The 13,669-nt window shown below is 52.1% G+C and overlaps 1 protein-coding gene across 4 annotated transcripts; it reads right to left on the bottom strand.

Moving 5' to 3' along the window:
- Nucleotides 1-7,853: 7,853 nt before the first annotated feature.
- Nucleotides 7,854-13,417, bottom strand: LOC116462533 (serine protease 41-like). Of its 4 annotated transcripts, XM_058433808.1 has the most exons (4): nt 13,343-13,417; nt 13,227-13,253; nt 8,645-8,802; nt 7,858-8,302 (listed from the first exon to the last, which is right to left on the bottom strand). In XM_058433808.1, exons 1-4 carry the CDS (start codon nt 13,392-13,394, stop codon nt 8,057-8,059), a joined length of 483 nt encoding a protein of 160 aa, XP_058289791.1. In that variant the 5' UTR covers nt 13,395-13,417; the 3' UTR covers nt 7,858-8,056. The 4 variants fall into 4 exon arrangements, with proteins under 4 accessions (XP_058289790.1, XP_058289788.1, XP_058289789.1 ...); XM_058433807.1 differs by lacking the exons at nt 13,227-13,253; nt 13,343-13,417 and adding an exon at nt 12,325-13,212 and having other exon boundaries at nt 7,854-8,224; XM_058433805.1 differs by lacking the exons at nt 13,227-13,253; nt 13,343-13,417 and adding an exon at nt 12,325-13,202 and having other exon boundaries at nt 7,854-8,302.
- Nucleotides 13,418-13,669: the final 252 nt, after the last annotated feature.

Below are 13,669 nucleotides of genomic sequence, written 5' to 3'. Positions count from 1 at the left end.
CATTGCAACCTCCACCTCCCGGGTTCAAGCGATTCTTCTGCCTCAGCCTCCCAAGTAGCTGGGGTTACGGGCGCGCGCCAGCACACCTGGCTCATTTTTGTATTTTTAGTAGAGACGGGGTTTTGCCATGTTAACCAGGCTGGTCTCCAACTCCTGACCTCAGGTGATCCGCCCGCCTCAGCCTCTCAAAGTGCTGGGATTACAGGCATGAGCCACTGCGCCCAGCTGCAATTCCACTTCTGAGTATACACCCAAAAGAACTGAAAGGAAGGTCTTCAAGAGATACTTGTTTTTGGTTTTTGGGGGGGTTTAGTTTTGTTTGTTTTTGACACGGAGTCTTGCTCTGTCGCTCAGGCTGGAGTGCAGTGGTGCGATCTTGGCTCACTGCAACCTCCGCCTCCTGGGTTCAAGTGATTCTCCTGTCTCAGCCTCCAGAGTAGCTGGGATTAGAGGCACCTGCCACCATGCTTAGCTAATTTTTGTATTTTTAGTAGAGATGGGGTTTCACCAGCCAGGCTGGTCTTGAACTTCTGACCTCAGGTGATGTGCCCTCTGCGGCCTGCCAAAGTGCCAGGGTGAAGGTGTGAGCCACTGCGCCCGGCCTTCAAGAGATATTTGTATACTCATGTTCATAGCAGGATTTTTCACGGTAGCTGACACGAAAGCAACCCAAGAATCCATTGACCACTGAATGGATCAGTGAAAATGGGAATGTACAACCAGAACCCGGGAATCCTGCCTCCCTCAACTTGAAACTTGGGAATAGTGTATTCTATTTTCAACACTTGCACTAGTGGAAGGTTAATTACATGAAAGATTAGGCAAAATGTGTGGTTAGGCGTTCTGGTTTTCCAATAAAAGTATTACGTTTCTTTGGGGAAAGTACAGATAAAACGCTTAGCACAGAGTGTGGTACCAACGGGAACTCAGTGAGGGCGCGGCGGGCGTGTGGGAGCTTCGGGTTTCAGGAGCACAAGGCTGCGGTGCCTTCCCTCAGGGCCTCCTTCCCCAGCAGCAGCTGCTCAAGGACAAGTCACATGCACAGCCTGGCCTTGGCCTGCTGGGGTTGGGGCAAAGGTCCCTGGGCTTCTGATCCTGCCCCTCCCCCAGCCAGCAGGACGTTCCCTCTGATTCCTGAGTCCCGGGGATCCACTGAGCCCCCTAGGTGGTGTCAGCTCCTGGTTTTCCCAGGGTCTCAGTCAGGCGAGTCCTACCCGGAGATCTGAGCCAGGGACTCAGGTTCTTGCCTCCAGTGAGGCTGGGGGCTTCCCGCAGAGACCCAGCTTGGCCCCGGGGCTGCACGGAGGCCCTGGCTGCTGCGTCGTCTGCAGATGGAGACCCTCTTGTTTGCTATGCCTCAGGCTGCAGAGCCACAGAGGGGTCTTCCCAAGCCCCACACCTGGAGGGCAAGGAGGCAGGGGCTTGTGGCCCTAACCCAATTCCTGACACACAAGGGCCAGCCGGCCCGGGGCCACCTCTGCGGGCAGGAGAAGGCCTCATTGTTCCCCTCTCCTGGCAGAATGAGGACTGGGGCGTGCCCTGGGCAGGAAATAAATGCTCAGTAAATCCCTCTTTTGGGAGCCCTGATCCCAAGGGACAAAGGGCCTGTGTTAAGTCTCCCTGGGCACGGGCTCAGGGCCAGCACTTGGGCCAGGACAGATGGAGGGTGGGGGGGGGTGCCTCCCAGCAGGTGGGCTTCTTCCCCAGGTCAGGCATGCAGGTGAGGAGGAGTGTCCTCGTGTGTGCATGTCCCCCGCGTGCAGGAGAGGCTGGGTGGGCGTGTGTCTGGGTGCATGTGTGTGCATGCATCTTCAAGTGCACGTGTGTGAACGAGCATGTGTGATCCCCGTGCTCGCGCCATCTGAATATCCCCTCCAGTGTGCATTTGGGTGAGTCCTGGCACCCCTCTGGCCAGGCTGCTAACTATCCCTTCCACCAAGTCCCCTCAACCTCAGCTGGTGCTTCTGGAGTCCTGGCCCGGACGACTCTCCTTCTGGGCGCCAAACCTGTCAGCCTGGAGTTAGAAAGAAGGCCTCTGAACTGTCAGCAAAACATGGAAAGGCAGGTCGGGTGCCGTGGCTCACGCCTGTAATCCCAGCACTTTGGGAGGCCAAGGCGGGTGGATCACAAGTTCAGGAGTTCGAGACCAGCCTGGCCAACATGGTGAAATCCTGTCTCTACTAAAAGTACAAAAAATAGCTGGGTATGGTGGTGGGCACCTGTAATCTCAGCTACCCTGGAGGCTGAGGCAGGAGAATCATTTGAACCTGGGAGGCAGAGGTTGCAGTGAGCCAAGATCGCACCATTGCACTCCAGCCTGGGTGACAGGGCGAGAGTCTGTCTGAAAGACAAAACAAAACAAAACAAAACAAAACATGGAAAGGTGCCCTTAGGCTGGGCTAGCGCGAGAACACAGCCCGCTTTGTGCCACCTCCAAGCTCCTGCCTCTGAGAGCCGTGCTGGCCAAGGGCTTGGCCTTTTCCACCTCCACCTCCCTGAAGGAGGCTCCTCCTCAGACGGACTCCGCTGCCCACACCCCGTGCCTGGCCCTTGCTGCCCCTGAAAGTCAGAGGAGCGCTGGACGGATGCTGCAGGGGGGTGGGAGCAGAGGGGTGGGAGCTGGGTGGGTGGTGCAGAGGGGTGGGAGCTGGGTGGGTGGTGCAGAGGGGTGGGAGCTGGGTGGCTGGTGCAGAGGGGTGGGAGCTGGGTGGTGCAGAGGGGTGGGAGCTGGGTGGCTGGTGCAGTAGGGTGGCAGCAGAGGTACAGTGGGGGCCCCACCTTGGCATATCACTCAGTGGGAGCCCAGCTCTGACCAGCCCCTCCAGGGAGACGGTGCAGGCATCACAACCAGAGCCAGGTGCCAAAACTAAAGTGAGGCTCTGCTCCCGCCCTATCAGTCTCTGGCAACTTCTGTTTTGCTTTCTGTCTCTACGCTTTTGGCTCCTCTAAGTACTTCATATGTGTGAAATCATACAGTGTTCGTTTTTTGTGACTAGCTTATTTCACTGAGCACAGTGTCTTCATGGCTAATCCATATCGCAGTATGTGTCACAATTTCCTTCCTTTTTTTTCTTTATTTTATTTTATTTTTTTTGAGACAGGGTCTCCCTCTATTGCCCAGGCTGGAGTACAGTGCTGAGATCTTGGCTCTCTGTAGCCTCAGCATCCCAGGCTCAATGTAATCCTCTTACCTCATCCTCCCAAGTAGTTGGGACCACAGGTGCGAGCCACCACACCCAGCTACGTTTTTATTTTTATTTCATTTTTTAATTTAATTTTATTTAATTTTATTTTTGAGACTAAGTCTCACACTGTCGCCCAGGCTGGAGTGCAATGGCGTGATTTCAGCTCACTGCAACCTCCACCTCCCGGGTTCAAGTGATTCTCCTGCCTCAGCCTCCCAAGTAGCTGGGATTACAGGCACCTGCCACCATGCCTTTTTTTTTTTTTTTTTTTTTTTTTTTTTTTTTTTTTTTTTTTTTTTTCTGTATTTTTAGTAGAGACAGAGTTTCACCAGGTTGGCCAGGATGGTCTCGATCTCTTGACTTCGTGATCTGCCCGCCTTGGCCTCCCAAAGTGCTGGGATTACAGGTGTGAGCCACCATGCCTGGCCAACAATTAACTTTTAATGAAAATAACTGAGGAAGAGCACCAGAGTGCTTTAGAGGAGTAACAGAAACCTGGTGAGCGGAGAAACTCAGGATGGCCGCATGAAGAACAGAAGGAAACACTGGGCCTGCACCCCAGTCCCCTACCAGGATCAGCTGGGAATGAGGCAAGGAGGTAAGCAAGGGGATCCCAGGAGCCCCACCAGCACCTTGGACACCTACAGCCCTCACCACTGGTGTCCCTTGTCCTCACAGGCACTAAGCCCAGGCAAGGGGGCTGCCTGAGGCCGCACAGCTGAGCTCCCTGCAGAGGAGCCCACACTGAGCCCATTTCCTGTGGTCATGTGGCTACCGCACTGTGCCAGCGTTGGATTGGAACTACGGCCAGAGCATATCTTGCCCTGGGATTGAGTAGCCACAGTTGCCCTTTATCCCTGAGACTAAGCCACCACTGAACCACTTCAGCCTGGTGGCTTCACACCCCTGAACTGAGCTGGGAGCAGCGGTCACATCCTTGCTCCTGGGGCCAAGCAGAGGTTGAGGTGCTCCACCTAACCTTCCCCCTTCCCCGCTCAGGCCAGAGCCAAAGCCACAACCTGCCTCCCGGGAAAACAGCGCCTTGGCTGCTCAGAGCCAAAGTTGGAGAAGCGTGCTGCATTCCAGGAAACGGTGCCAGGGCTACCCAGAATAGTCACATTTCCCAGGCCTAAGCTAAAGCAGCCCACTTCCCCCAAGAGATCATTGCCCTGGCTGAGCTGAGCAGCTGTGAATCCAGGGGCTGACCTGATGGAGTAGCTCGCATCCCAGGGAAACATTGGCCCAGCAGTGGCTGAGCTGACACCCGTGCTGTGGGCCAGCTCCAGCTGAGACACCGCCCTATGGGCCAGCTCCAGTATCTTGCCTCCCTGGAGCCGGATTAGCCTCCTAGAGATGGAGCTGCAGAGATAGCCCTCTCCCTGGAAAGTGGAGTCTCTCTGCGCTGCTCCCTGCCTTCCCCTGGAATGTGCTGTTTCCTGCCACCTCCCTCCCCAACAGGACCGAAATGACAGCTGTGCTCTGCCACTCTGCCACTGTATCTGGCCTCATGAAGTCTGGGAAACTGCCAAGCCCTACCTTCTTGGGGTTTAGAGTCACTACTGCATGGAGCCTCAGCCCTTGAACCCTGAGTTACGCTGAGCTCCTGAACCCTGAGTTACGCTGAGCCCCTGAACCCTGAGTTACGCTGAGCTCCTGAACCCTGAGTTACGCTGAGCCCCTGAACCCTGAGTTACGCTGAGCCCCTGAACTCTGAGTTACGCTGAGCCCCTGAACCCTGAGTTATGCTGAGCCCCTGAACCCTGAGTTACGCTGAAGCCCCTGAACCCTGAGTTAAGCTGAGGACCTGAACTCTGAGTTGCACTGAGCCCTATTGGCTCAGGTCCCGGAGTGGCAGCCGTACCCTGATCCCCAGGTTTAAACCTGAAGAGCACCACATCTTCCCTAGAGTTGGGCCATTGCTCTGCCCCCCACGGTAGAATCACAGCTACAACCCAGCCCCCTGGGCCTGACCTGCTAGGGAGTGTGTCAGAAGTACAGATCCTGGCTCTGTGGGCAATGCACATTCAACGCTGCCACAGAGAGTAAACCTGCACCCAATGACCCAGGCCTGGCCTCAATTTGTACGCCAGGCTCTGAGCCTAGGACCCCAGCCCCACAACTACTCCAAGCACCTGCAAATGAAAGCCAGTGCCACTGCATCATCTTGTGGGCCATATCAAACTTGACACTAAAAGGTCCCCTTTGGCTGCATGTCCCCATTGTGGGGAAAATAAGAATAAGAGGATCCCAAAAGCCCTTGACATCAAGGACATTAACAACCACTGCCACAAATCTCTACAGCCTAGGCCTCGAGGCACCCACAGTTATTGCTGATGCTCAACACAGCTGAAGAGCTGCACGGAGACCATATCACTGCACCCATCTGGAAACACAGCCACCACACCCTTTCCAACCAGCACACTAAGACCCAACTGCAGGTAAAAGTCTATCTCTATGAAAGTCACTCTAGAAACTTAGGAAAAGGCAATTGTTCCACCAGATGTACAGACATCGGTGCAAGGACACAAGCAACATGAAGCAGCAAGAAAATTTGGCACCAAAGGAACATAACTGTCTAGTAACAGACCCCAATGGAAAAGGAAATCAGTGAACTGTCAGAAATAAATTCAAAATAATGATCTTAAGAAAACTAAATGAGGCCGGGTGCGGTGGCTCACGCCTGTAATCCCAGCACTTTGGGAAGCCAAGGTGAGAGGATCACGAGGTCAGGAGTTCAAGACCAGTCTGGCCAACATAGTGAAACCCCATCTCTACTAAAAAAAAAAAATACAAAAAAATTAGCCGGGTGTTGTGGTGTGCGCCTGTAATCCCAGCTACTTGGGAGGCTGAGGCAGGAGAATTGCGTGAACCCTGGAAGTGGAGGTTGCAGTGAGCCGAGATCATGCCACTGCACTCCAGCCCAGGCAACAGTGTGAGACTCCGTCTCAAAAAAAAAAAAAAAAAAAAGTCTGTCTCGACTTTACTTGTTCAACTCCACTGGAATGTCCCTAGACCTATAGGAAAACAGCCTTTTGTATGGCAAGAGTGACGCCATCTTGAAGTGAAAACCCCACGATGACCATGTTTCGCTCCAGCATACCAAGCTGTTCCTGTCACACAGATAACTCATAAAGATGCCTCTCTAATCTCCCCAGTGGTCAAGATTTTGCTGCAATGTCTGAGGCATGACCAATCGCACTTGTTTTACCAAAAAAAAAAAAAAAAAAAATCTTGTGATGTAAAGAAACTTTCTTCAGGGTGTGGAGATCCACCATCTCATGGACAACCAAGACATCGCTTCAGTTTGTAAGTTCCTATTAAATGTTTATTTCTTAGACACTGGATTTGTCAGCCTCTTTCTTTGGCCTGTTGGCTCCCTCGGCCTTTGAGAATAGGTCTGCATAGACCTGCTCACCTGCAGAACACCCTCAAACTTAGAAAGGGCTGCTGGACTCACCTCCTGTCCCTCAGAACCAGCTACATCCACTCCAGTTCTACCTTGGAATCTGCCCACCCTTTTCCAGTCTCAGTATTCTTCTATGTGGACAGGCCAGGTCTCCTCAGCAGGAAGACCCTCCCCTGACCCCAACGCATGCATGGGGTAGGAGGATAGCACGTCCACTGTATCATGACACTCCCTCTACAATTTGGCAGGACTGGCAATTCCACCTGCTAACAGGTCAGCCCCGATAGGACATCGTAGGCAGGGACCACCTGTGACTGCCCGCCCTCCACGGTTTGAGAATCAGAGCCCCTCTGCAGCCTTCCTCCCGAGGCTAACGGTGAGCAGAGAGAGTTTGATTCAAGTGGTTGCATTTTCAAAGGAGCAGGGGCTGTGGGGTGGGGACGGGATCAGGGGCTGTCTAGGCCAGAGCTTCTTGCACCTTCTTGTGCTCACAGCATTTTTGGATCTTGGCAAAATGCAGATCGCTTTCCCAGTTCAGGGAGCCTGCAGCATATACCTTGTTGGACTGGTTCCTTGGCCAGTCTGATGCTGGCGTCAGGAACCTCAAGGCTGGGGGAAGACATACCCCCCTCCCCCATGCCAGCCACCTTATGGTGCTGCTACAGCAGCTGCCTGGGTGCCCACAGCCTCACCTAGGGGCTGCTACAGCTCTGTGGCATCATACCATGCCCCAAGGACCTCCCTCAACTTGTGGGGTCAGGGGGCAAGAGAGAAACACTCACCCCTGGTGTCCTCGTCCTCAGTGGGCCAATGCTGAAGCCCCCACAGGATTGTGGCTCAATTTCTCCCAGTTTGAGCAAATTCATTGGCATTTGTGCCTTTCCTGCCTTGGTTTCTCCACTTTCTCATCTTTGCTTCCTGGGACCACCTTCCAGATAAACTACCTGCACCCATGTCCTGGTTTTAGGTCAACCATTGCAGTGACCAAAATAAGATCAGGAACATCTGGCATTTGTGTGATTGGGAACCCTAGGATGGGAGCACTGGGAGCATTCCCTCTGTGGCATCCTCAATCCATGTCTTTCCACCCCTCTGACACACTGAAGTACTACTGCTCTTCCATCAGTTATCTTTCCGATTGAAATAACCAGAGGGTCCTGCTGTTTGCAACAAAAACCTGGATAACAATTTAGGAGTTCAGGTGGGGTCTTGGCCTGGACTGGACATGAGTGAAGAGCAGGGAGTTGTCCACGAAGCCCCTTAGGTCCACAGAAAGCTCTGCAAGGCATCAGCTTGAACATGCACACGTATTTATTAGCAAATGAGACAAAAGGGGCTGGAATCTGATCCAGCAGGCAGTCCCAACCCTGTCCCTGAAGTGCCCACAGCCCAGAGGAGGTGAGCCAATACTGTGGTCCCCACTACAGCCTCACAGTTTCTGGTGCACTCAGAATGGCTGCAGGAGTCAGGGAGCCCATAGCAGGGCAAGGAGCAGCAACAGCTGGGAGGGGTTTGGCCTGGGTGTACTGTGTGACATCACCCTCTGGATCCACTGGAAGTACACGCTGATGTTGGTGTAGACACCAGGCCGATTGGGTTGACCGCAGTCCATTCCCCAGCTCACGATTCCAACCTGATACCACAGTCCATCCTTGTCACAGACCAAGGGTCCACCTGAGTCACCCTGGGGAGCAGCATGGGTGAGCCCAGCCTGGGACAGAGTGGGTGGGGCAGCAGAGAGGCCATGAGGGCAGGAGGGGCAGTGGGGCTAGGCAGACTGAAGGCAAACCTTACTCCTTCCCATGGAATCAAGTCTCAGCTTCTACCCTTTCAAAGTGGGGCAACAGCCTCCAGGGGTTGGTGGGTTAATCAGTGTAGGCAGAATTTATGAAAAATGAGAAGCATATTTTGTAGGCTCAGTAACTAAGACTGCACTGGTTTCTTCCTAAGAAATCCAAGCAATGGGTTGGGAGTGGTTGGGGGAGAAATGGTAGTTGCTCTCAAGTCTGGAGCTGGAGAGGGTGGGATTACCTGGTGGGGTAGAGGCACTCACTTTGCAGGTGTCTACACTGCCATCCTCAGCACCAGCACAAAACATGGAATCCCGGATCATACTACGGCTAGAGGGCTGTTCAAACAGGTAATTACACCTGGTGTTGTTTAAGATGGTGACCTGTGCTTCCTGGAGGTTGTAAGGAGGTGACAGAGGTGCTGGAAATAGGACAGAGAAAGACAGCACCCTTCACCTCTCCTCTGCCATCTGGAGCAGGGAGAGGAGAAAGGGCATGTGTTATAGTGGTGGGGGGAGAGTCCCTGACACACTCACAATACCCAGCATTGCTCTTGACTCCCCAGCACCCGGTGCATCACAGGCAATCAACAATATCACAGAATAACCCAATGGATGGGCCAGGCTGTTGCCGTGCTTCCTGAAACTCTCAGAATGGAGATGACAGCCCGTCTGAGTCTGTGGAGACCAAAGCACGGCAGGAAGAAGGGCTACAGTAGATGAGAATGTTTATGATTAATGCACAACAGCTGTGGGATCCAGGTCAAAACTTGCCATATTTGATGAAAGACGTGAACCCACAGATTCAAGAAGCTGAGCAAATTCCATATAGGATAAACACAAACAGATTTACACCGAGATACATTATAATAAAACTAACAAAAGATAAAGAGAGAATCTTATGAACAGGAAGAGAGAAGTGATTCATCAAAGACAAGGGATCCTCAGCAAGATTAACAGAAACAGTCAACCAAGAACTTTATATCAGGAAAAAAATGAAGAAGAAATTAAGACATTCTCAGATAACCAAAAGCTGAGATTTGTCATTAGCCAACCTATCCTACAAGAAGTGGATAAAGGAATCCTTCCAGTTAAAATGAAAGAACTCTAGAGAGTAACTCAAAGTCGTACAAACAAACAAAGAGCCCTGGTTAAGACAACTACACAGGTAAATACAAAAGTCAGTATTATTGTAGTTTTGGTGTGTAACTCCTCTTTTTCTTATGTAATTTAAATGACAAATACATAAAACAATAATTATAAATCTAGGTTAAAGGTCACACAATCAATAAAGATGTAAATTGTGACAATAACAACATAAAGTGGAGGAATGGAGCCACATAGGAACAGAGATTTTTTGAATACTGTTGAAGCTAAGTTGGTATAAATTCAAAGTAGGTTGTTATAAGGTTTAGATGTTAATTGTAATCCCTAGAGCAACCACTAACAAAGCAAAATAAACACAGAGAAGCAAATGAGAAGGGAATCAATATGGTACTCTAAAACAATCAGTTGAACAAAAATGAGGAAATAAGAAACAAAAGAAATATAAAACATCCGCATGGAAAAAAGATATGATGAGATCTAAAAACCAAATAACAAAATGGCAGAAGTAATTCTTTGCAGATCAGTAATTAATTACTCTTACTGCAAAGGGTTTGAATGCTGCAAATAAAAAGCAGAGACTGATAAAATGGCTTTTTAAAAAATCACTGGATCCAGATAGGTGCTCCTTATAAGAGATTCACTTTAGATCCAGTGAAACACACAGACTGAAAGTGAAAGGTTGGGAAAAAGTTCCGTAAAAATAGTAACCAAAAGAGAGCTGAGGTTGCTATACTATATCAGACAAAATAGAGTTTAATGCAAACTTGTTATAAGAGTCCAAGAACAACATTACATATTGATAAAACAATCAAATCATCAAGAAAATATACCAATCATAAACATCTTCATACCTAACAACAGATCCCCAAAACATATAAAGCAAAACTGACAGAATTGGTGGGAGAAACAGACAGTTCTATAATAATAGTTGGAGATGTTAATAGCTCACAATTAATAATTGATAAAATGGCTGGGCGTGGTGGCTCACACCTGTAATTCCAGCACTTTGGGAGGCCGAGGTGGGTAGTTCACCTGAGGTCAGGAGCTCGAGACCAGCCCAGCCAACAAAGTGAAACCCTGTATTGATACATCCCACAAAATGAACCTTGGAGACATTATGTTATATGAAAGAATCTAGACACCCAAAAATCATACGTTGTATGTTCCACGTGTATGGAATAGAAAAAAAGCTCATAGAAAAAGAATATAAAGAGGCCGGGCACGGTGGCTCACGCTTGTAATCCCAGCACTTTGGGAGGCCGAGGCGGGCGGATCACGAGGTCAAGAGATCGAGACCACGGTGAAACCCCATCTCTACTAAAAATACAAAAAATTAGCCGGGCGTGGTGGCGGGCGCCTGTAGTCCCAGCTATTCAGAGAGGCTGAGGCAGGAGAATGGCGTGAACCCGGGAGGCGGAACTTGCAGTGAGCCAAGACTGCGCCACTGCACTCCAGCCTGGGCGACAGAGCAAGACTCCGTCTCAAAAAAAAAAAAAGAAAAAGAATATAAAGAAAGAAAATATTTTCATATAGCTATACAATGTCTTTGTGTCTTAAGGTAGCTGCTATTACAAAACAGTAAAAAAGTTAAAATAGTAATAATTCTTACAAAGTAAAAAGTTTACAGTAAGCTAAGTTCCACTTGCTATTAAAGAAAGAAAAGGTTTTTGGGTAAATTTAGTGTAGCCTCAGTATACAGTGTTTATAAAGTCTATAGTATGTACAGTCATGTCCTAGACCTTCACACTCACTCACCATTCATTCACTTACGAACAGCCACTTCTAGTCCAGCCAGCTCCACTAATGGTAAGTGCCTAGCGCACAGGTATACTGCTTTTTATCTTTTTTTTTTTTTTTTTTTTGAGATGGAGTCTCACTCTGTCACCCAGGCTGGAATGCAGTGGCGCCATCTCGGCTCACTGAAACCTCTGCCCTTCACGGGTTCAAGCGATTCTCCTGCCTCACCCTCCCAAGGAGCTGAGATTACAGGCACCCGCCTCCACACTCGGCTAATTTTTGTATTTTTAGTAGAGACGGGGTTTCACCATATTAGTCAGGCTGGTCTCGAACTCCTGACCTCAGGTGATTCACCTGCCTCGGCCTTCCAAAGCGCTGAGATTACAGGCTCATGCGCCCGGCCTGGTTTTTATCTTTTATGCCATATCTTTACTGTGCCTCTTCTCTGTTTAGATATGTTTAAGTACGTAAGTACTTACCAGTGTGTTACAACTGCTCTGGTATTCAGTGCAGTAACAAGCTGCATAGGTTTGTAGCCCAGGAGCAATGGGCTAGACCACACAGTCTGGGTGTGTAGCAGGCTCTGCCATCTGGGTTTGTGTAACTACACTCTATGATGTTGACACAATGATGAAACTACCTCATGATGCATATCTCAGAACATATCCCGGTCATTAAGTGACACATGACTGTAGGCTAAAAATCACTGAATTGTGTACTTCAACACTGAACACTTGAAAATTTCATGGTTTGTGAGTTGCCTCAACTTTTAAAAATCATTGCCTGAGGCTTCTGTCGCCAGGTCCTCCCGAACTGCCCCTCACTCCTTCAGGCCCAGGCCAAGCTGGCCTCCCTCTCACACTGTCCTGCAGGCCCCACAGTCTCTTAAAGGGGGAAGAACTGGGTGTTTGGTCCCTGCCCTGGCAGGTGGCAGTGAGAGCAGAAAAGCAAGTGAGGAGAGAATGAGAACAGGAGGGGCGCAGTTTGCACCCCCCAGACCAAAGAGGGGGCCGCTGTGCTTGTGTAGTGGGAACAGGGATAGAGGGTAATGCCCACCCCGCACTCCCATCACCCCACCCGGTCTATCGCCCCAGCCTCACTGCCACTGGGGCTGATTAACCCCCAGCCGGTCACCCAGCAGTCCGGCCGGTGCACGAAGGTGAAGGTGGAAGACTCGACGCAAATGGGCTGGATGTACGCATTGTAGGCGACAGAGGAGGCCAGTCTCAGCAGGGCAATGTCATTGTGTAGAACCCCAAGAGCGTCAGGGTTCACAATGATGTCCCGCACTTTGTAACGATTGCTGTAGGCCCGCAGGTTCCAAGGAGCTGGCCTGGAAGTCAGCTCGCCCAACTGGACCGTCCACTCGGAGGGGTAGTAGTGCCTAGCAGAAAAGGAGAGAGGGCGGGGAGCCCTGGAATAGGGGGCTGGCCGCCTGAGCACGCTGGAGGCCCAGTCCCTGAGGCCAAGCTGCGGGGTGGCTACTGTTTGCTCATCCTGGAGGCCATTAGCAAGTCTGCGGCTCCGACCGCCCCCCAGACTCACTTTTGGAAGCAGTGCGCAGCCGAGAGCACCCAGCGGCGGCTGAGCAGGCTCCCTCCACATCGGTGGCGCCTCCTCAGGCTCAGGCTGGCCTGCCATGGCTAGCGCCCGCGCGCGGACTCCACTCCGCCCGCCACCAGCAAGTGAATTTCCCGGTGGCCGCAGGCCTCTGGGATGGACAGACCGACGCGGCGGAGCTGCCGGGTGGGGTTGGCAGGCCTGCCCCGCCCAGCCCGGCCCCGGGGTGCGCGCAGAGAGGCGCTCCCCGGGGAACCGCGCGCCAAGAAGGTGACGCTAGGGATCCTCCCACGTGGTGGGCAGTGGACGGTCCCACCCCCAGGGCCCATTAGTTACTTGAGAGCATCACGTTCTCGGGACCGGGAACAGAGAGCAGTAGATGGGCCCCTGTGCACCCCGGCCCAGCCGCCCTGGCAGGCATCGCGCGTCCTGGGCGCCCTACCTGACAACAGCTCCGCCTCCTGCGACTCTGCAGGAGACAAGAAGTGAGCCCCCCGCGGCCTCCACCTCCCCTCCTTCCCGCTGCCCCCGGTCCCGCCAGCAGCGCCCTGAGCTCACCCGGCTTCCCGAGTCCAGCCCGCGCCAGCAGCAGCGCCCCGCGCGCGCCCATGGCTTCCTCTCCCGCGGCCTGGCGCGCCCTCTGCCTCCTCTCGCGCCGGGCCCGGGGCGCCCCCTGGGGGCAGGGCGGGGTGGGAGCTCCAGCTTAATCCTCCCAAACCGGGCCCAAGGGCTCTTTGGGGGCCTCTCAGGCCTGGTAGCGCCCTGGCTTTCAGCTCCTAAGGGCGGGTCTTCAACTACATTCCTTGATGTGGCCCAGACCCGGTGGACCCCACAGTCCTTTTCTTGTCTGCAGCCCGGGGGTCCTGGCTGTCCGCTTGGTGCCCC

This window comes from Hylobates moloch, unplaced genomic scaffold (assembly GCF_009828535.3).
Source record: "Hylobates moloch isolate HMO894 unplaced genomic scaffold, HMol_V3 SCAFFOLD_23, whole genome shotgun sequence".
NCBI lineage: Eukaryota > Metazoa > Chordata > Mammalia > Primates > Hylobatidae > Hylobates > Hylobates moloch.
This window is presented reverse-complemented; position numbering and strand designations above follow the sequence as displayed.